Source organism: Cucurbita moschata, unplaced genomic scaffold (assembly GCF_002738365.1).
Source record: "Cucurbita moschata cultivar Rifu unplaced genomic scaffold, Cmos_1.0 Cmo_Scf00013, whole genome shotgun sequence".
Lineage (NCBI taxonomy): Eukaryota > Viridiplantae > Streptophyta > Magnoliopsida > Cucurbitales > Cucurbitaceae > Cucurbita > Cucurbita moschata.
Genome location: NW_019268529.1, coordinates 4,308,763 through 4,313,680, shown reverse-complemented (window position 1 = coordinate 4,313,680; position 4,918 = coordinate 4,308,763). Strand labels below are relative to the sequence as shown.

The 4,918-nt window shown below is 31.8% G+C and overlaps 1 protein-coding gene across 1 annotated transcript in view; it reads right to left on the bottom strand.

Moving 5' to 3' along the window:
• Positions 1-1,931, bottom strand: part of LOC111451362 (heat shock protein 90-6, mitochondrial) — a 7,726-nt gene extending 5,795 nt beyond the window's left edge. The window contains exons 1-3 of the mRNA XM_023091746.1: positions 1,699-1,931; positions 904-1,092; positions 726-799 (exon numbers count right to left, since the gene is read on the bottom strand). Coding sequence (XP_022947514.1) covers positions 726-799; positions 904-1,092; positions 1,699-1,818 — 383 coding nt within the window. The 5' untranslated portion in view covers positions 1,819-1,931. The remainder of the gene's footprint in view (positions 1-725; positions 800-903; positions 1,093-1,698) is intronic.
• Between the last annotated feature and the right edge of the window lie 2,987 nt (positions 1,932-4,918).

The window sequence follows — 4,918 nt, the reverse complement described above, 5'->3', positions numbered from 1 at the left end:
TTTTTTTTTTTTTTTCTTTTTTTTGTGGGGCGGGGGCGGGGGAACCTGATCATGCAATAAGAACAAAAAGAGACAGCCTAAGGGCCAATAGAAGAGGACACCCCCCAATCATGAAAAATTGTGGAGAAGGGGTAATTACAAAAGAATTTTCTTGTAGAACGTCACCAAGAAGCAGTGAACTGTATACTAGTACTAAAAGTATGAGACTCAACTAAATTGTCTTAAACAGCTTTCTTTCCAACCAACAACCCCAAAGCATATTTAATATCTTAGCATCCATGTCGTGAAAGAAATTTAAGCGAATGCATTTGAACAACTCCTATAATGCTTACAAAAGATTGAACAATTGTGGTTGAGAATCAAGATATTTTGAGGATGATAAATACAAGGAAAACAGCAAGGTTCCATTAAACAACTACCATCAGGAACAGTAGAGGAACCCAGAGAACTGAACAAGATGTTCAAAATATCCAATAAAACAGATAAAGATGAAAGAAAAAAACAAATAATGCAAAATAAAAGAAAATGGGTGACGTATATGTCTTCAGCCACAGGAAAGACACAATTCACAAGCTTAAAAGCACCGTAGTCCATTATATAATAACTAGGATCCAATTCGAATCAATCAGGTTAATCACCAGCCTAGTCCTGACAACTGAATGAATATTAACGTCGACTGTGTAAAGCATTATTAAAGAACTCAAATCCAAGCAATCACAAAATACCTTATAAGCTCACGAAGAAAAACCTCTTTGTTGCTGTACAAGCTGTTGACAATGAGGTCCATCAGACGACTCACCTGCCATGTAAAAAGAAAACACAAATATAGAAGGTAAACGGTGAATATAAGCATCAAGATTTAAATTCCAAATTAGTATATAGTTTCTTGTTCAAGGAACATGCCTCTGCTTGATACTCGTACTTCTCAACTGGAGGGGCAGCTGATGCAGCAGATGCTGTCGAAGTTGACTCGTACCGATGGGTCAAGGAAAAAGTGTGTTTCAAATTCAATTGAGAGGAAGATTTTACTGCATCCATTTGTCCAGCCGCTAAAAATGAGTACTGTCTGACTTTACCATCACTCTCTCCCACCTGAAAATGTCGGGAACAAGTGATCCATGCCATGTTTCAGAAAATTACAATCTAGCAGAATAGTTCAGCAACATAACAGTGAAGCACAAAACCAAGCTTTCCACATAAACCACGATAAGAAAGCAACAAAAGGACCATGAAATAGCGCGGGAGGCATAAAACGGATTTTATCCATTGAATATTAATAACCCAACAAAACATCTTGGGCCCCAATAAGAGACCCTTCCACAACGAAAACTTTTTTTTTTTTTTTTTTTTTTTGACAGATAACCAAACTTTCATTGAGAAAAATGAAAGAAAGCACGAATACAGAGTTGCTCTAAATGGAACAATCAAAATCAAAATATCAAAACATCAACGGAGGTTCTTGACTTCCATCCCAAGGCCAAAATGCCGATCATAGGATCTTCATCAACATCAAAATATCTTCATATAACTAATAAAAACCAAAAGAAAAAAAAACCATGAAAATCCACAGAAAGGGGCGAAGGGAGAGGAACATTCCAATCAACTATTCCTCATTTCAAAACACTCCCACGCATAAATGTTCGATTCTCAAGGATTTCAGAAAAACAAATACAACCACAGCAAGAAAACGACACAGACCGAATGGGAAAGAACTGCGGCATGAGTGGCCGGAGCCACAGCAGAGGCAGCATTACGGTGGTAGCGAGCTCCACCGGTTCGAAGGATAGCAGAGACAGAGCGCCTGGAAAGCTTGTGCATAGTGTAGAAGCTCGAATAACTTGAATAAACGAAATGAAACCAGTACCAAGCGTTGAGAGCGCAGACACAGACTCGCAGAGAGGACGACGAAAAGGGCTTTAGTAGGGTTTTGAGACAAATTTGGTCGACACCGCGAAGGTTCTGGAGAGGACGAGGGCAATTCTGTATTTTCACAAACTTATATAAATGTAATGATTAAAGAAATTTAAAAAAAGTTACTGTGCCACGTCAGTGCTTTACCTTGGCTTTTTCGGTTTCTAAAAGTTAGTTAATTACGGTTTTTCTTCTTTTTTTTTATATATAAATAGATCCTTTAATAAATGTCTTCCATTTTTCTTGTAGGCATTAAATCTTGTTAATTATGTAAATTAAAGATATTTATTCTCTCTTTTTGGTGTAGAAAGTAATTGGTACAATAAGAGATATTTATAAAAAAAAAATCCTAATTAACTAAAATGTTAATTTATCTTCGCTCGTATATATTTTTTGTCCATATATAAAAAAAAAACTTCTAGTCGAGCATCCAACCGTCTAAAATTTGCTTTATAGTCTCAATTTCCGTGCATTACTTTCTATAAATGAAATTATCTAGTGCATATAAATGTAGGTGTCACACTCGACTCATATGGTTCAATGTTTGTTCTAAAGGGGATACACGGGTTGGATTCAAAATATCTTTTGAACTAATCTAAAATTTTGGGTTAGTTGGATTGGTGACCCGAACAATCGAATAGTGTTCGCAATCCAACCCAATCTAAAAAAATAGGCTGAGTTATCGTGTTTTTTTGAATTATTAAAAAAAAAAAACAGTATCTATGATACATGTTACGTCAATAACTAAAATATCATAAAATTTAAATATAAGACATTCATAAATTAAAATGCTATGTTATAAACCTTAAATACTCTTAGATTTTTTTATTATTGACGCGGTTGATTATAAGAAAAGAAAATCCTACCCAATGTATTTTTATATAATTTAGACATTTTTATATACTTAAATTAGTCCGTTTAAAATAATAAAAAACATTTTTTATTTAAAACTTAGTTACATTTGGATAATAGAAAGTCAATTTATTTTTTTACTTAATGTACTAAATAATAGTTTAAACTCCAACACAAATAAATAAATTTAAAATATAATTGTCGATTAAATATAATTAAAAATTTAACAAATCCAATATTTTTATATCTTCCTTATCTTTCCAAGTTAGTTAATGTGAAATATACCAACAAAATTAGTAAATTGACATATTTTTATTATCGAGGCTCTGACTCCTTTTGGTTGGTTTGAATTTAGGGCATGGCTCTAGTACTATGTTAGACGAACACAACTCTCCACAATAATATGATATTGTCCACTTTGGGTATAAACCCCCATGACTTTGTTTGGGCTTCCTAAAATGCTTCGTACAAATAGAGATAGTATTATTTGATGGCAAGCATATAATTATTTCAAATTAGCTAACAAGAGACTTTCATCCAATATTTGCAATCCAAGCCCAAAATTGTCCGATCGGAATGAGTTAATCGGGACTTTTATAGGTGAATTACAGCCTCCCAACCTCACTACGACTCTGACCTACTTAACAAGTCCTTAAAACATATTTTGATTAGTTTAATACTTCGTTAAAATCAATTAATAATTAACTATAGTTAATTAAGAGTCTAATCTTTAAATCCAGCAAGGTAATGACGTCATTATAAGAAACACAAAGCCCAAGTCCATTGATGGATGTGTGTGGTCCACGATTTTCATCATCATCATTATTATTTCAAACGTATGCGACGGTCGTGGACACGTGCTGCACATGCACCTCAGCTCGCCGATTAATCGGTGTCCGGTGGCGGTCCGGTTAACTACAGGCCGCCACCACGCCATCCTCCACCGTCCAGATCTTCCCACCCCCACGGAATCTCATCCGACGGTCCACATTCCTCCTAGCATCTGTGGTCTGCTTTCAAGGGATCAAAATCTTAAAAAGAAAAAAAAAACCGTAATTTATTTGCCATGTGTCGTGGACCCCACTGGCACCTCTATCACTGACACGCATCCATATATGATTTATTTATTTTTAAATAAAACTTCCTTACAAGCTCATAATAATAAATAAATAAATAAATAAAACGATTTGCTTACGCTATCAATTAATATTTTCTCAAATTCATCCAAAATCTCATTATTAATTAAAATCTAAATTAATAAAAATATCTCCTAACTTTATATTATTCCTAAATTTCAAATGTTTTAATAATAATTTGTAATTAAAAAATAAAAAATATATAATTACAAAAAATACAAGTATCATTCAGCTTTTTTAAAAAAAATTATTAATACCCCTAAAATTAAAAAAAAAAAAACGTTCTTTCTTTAAAATTTTTTTCTAAAATATTGTTACTTTATTTGGACAAAAACTGTCTATTAACATTTCATAAATTATTGTCAGAATATTTTAATGTTATTTTAAGAGTTTGTGAGTATTTTATTTTTTAAATTCAAGGTATTTTTAAAATTAAAAAATAATAAAAAAATGTTTTTGAATTATCTAACAAAAGTTGATATTAATATATATATATATATATTTTGTAAACTTATATTTTTGAAAGATTTTTAGGAGTTAAAATGATATTTTTTTAACCATTTATTTTTTAATATATAAAAGATAAAATTGAATAATATTTTTATTAATTTAGTTTTAATTAAAATTATATTAAAAATGGGCTGTTGAGCTTTAGTAAATTTTAAAAAATATTAATATTATATGTTATTTAAGATTATAATATTCTAGATTAAATGGAGATAATAACAATATAATTTGTATGGTTGCTAAAAACATTTATCACCTAACTAATAATTAAGATATGCTGTTTTCTATAAAAAGAAATAGTGATTAACTATAATATCTTAATTAGCTAAATTATATTAAAATTCACATCAAAATCTAAATTATTTATGAAATAATTAATAGTCAACGTGAATGAGGTAATTGGAAAGGGGCGCGTGAGATACACGGGAGCGAGAAGCGAGTGGGAATGGAGTTACAGAGACAGTAAGGCAGAGCATACAACTGCGAGGTGAAGAGGCGCAGGGAAATGAAAG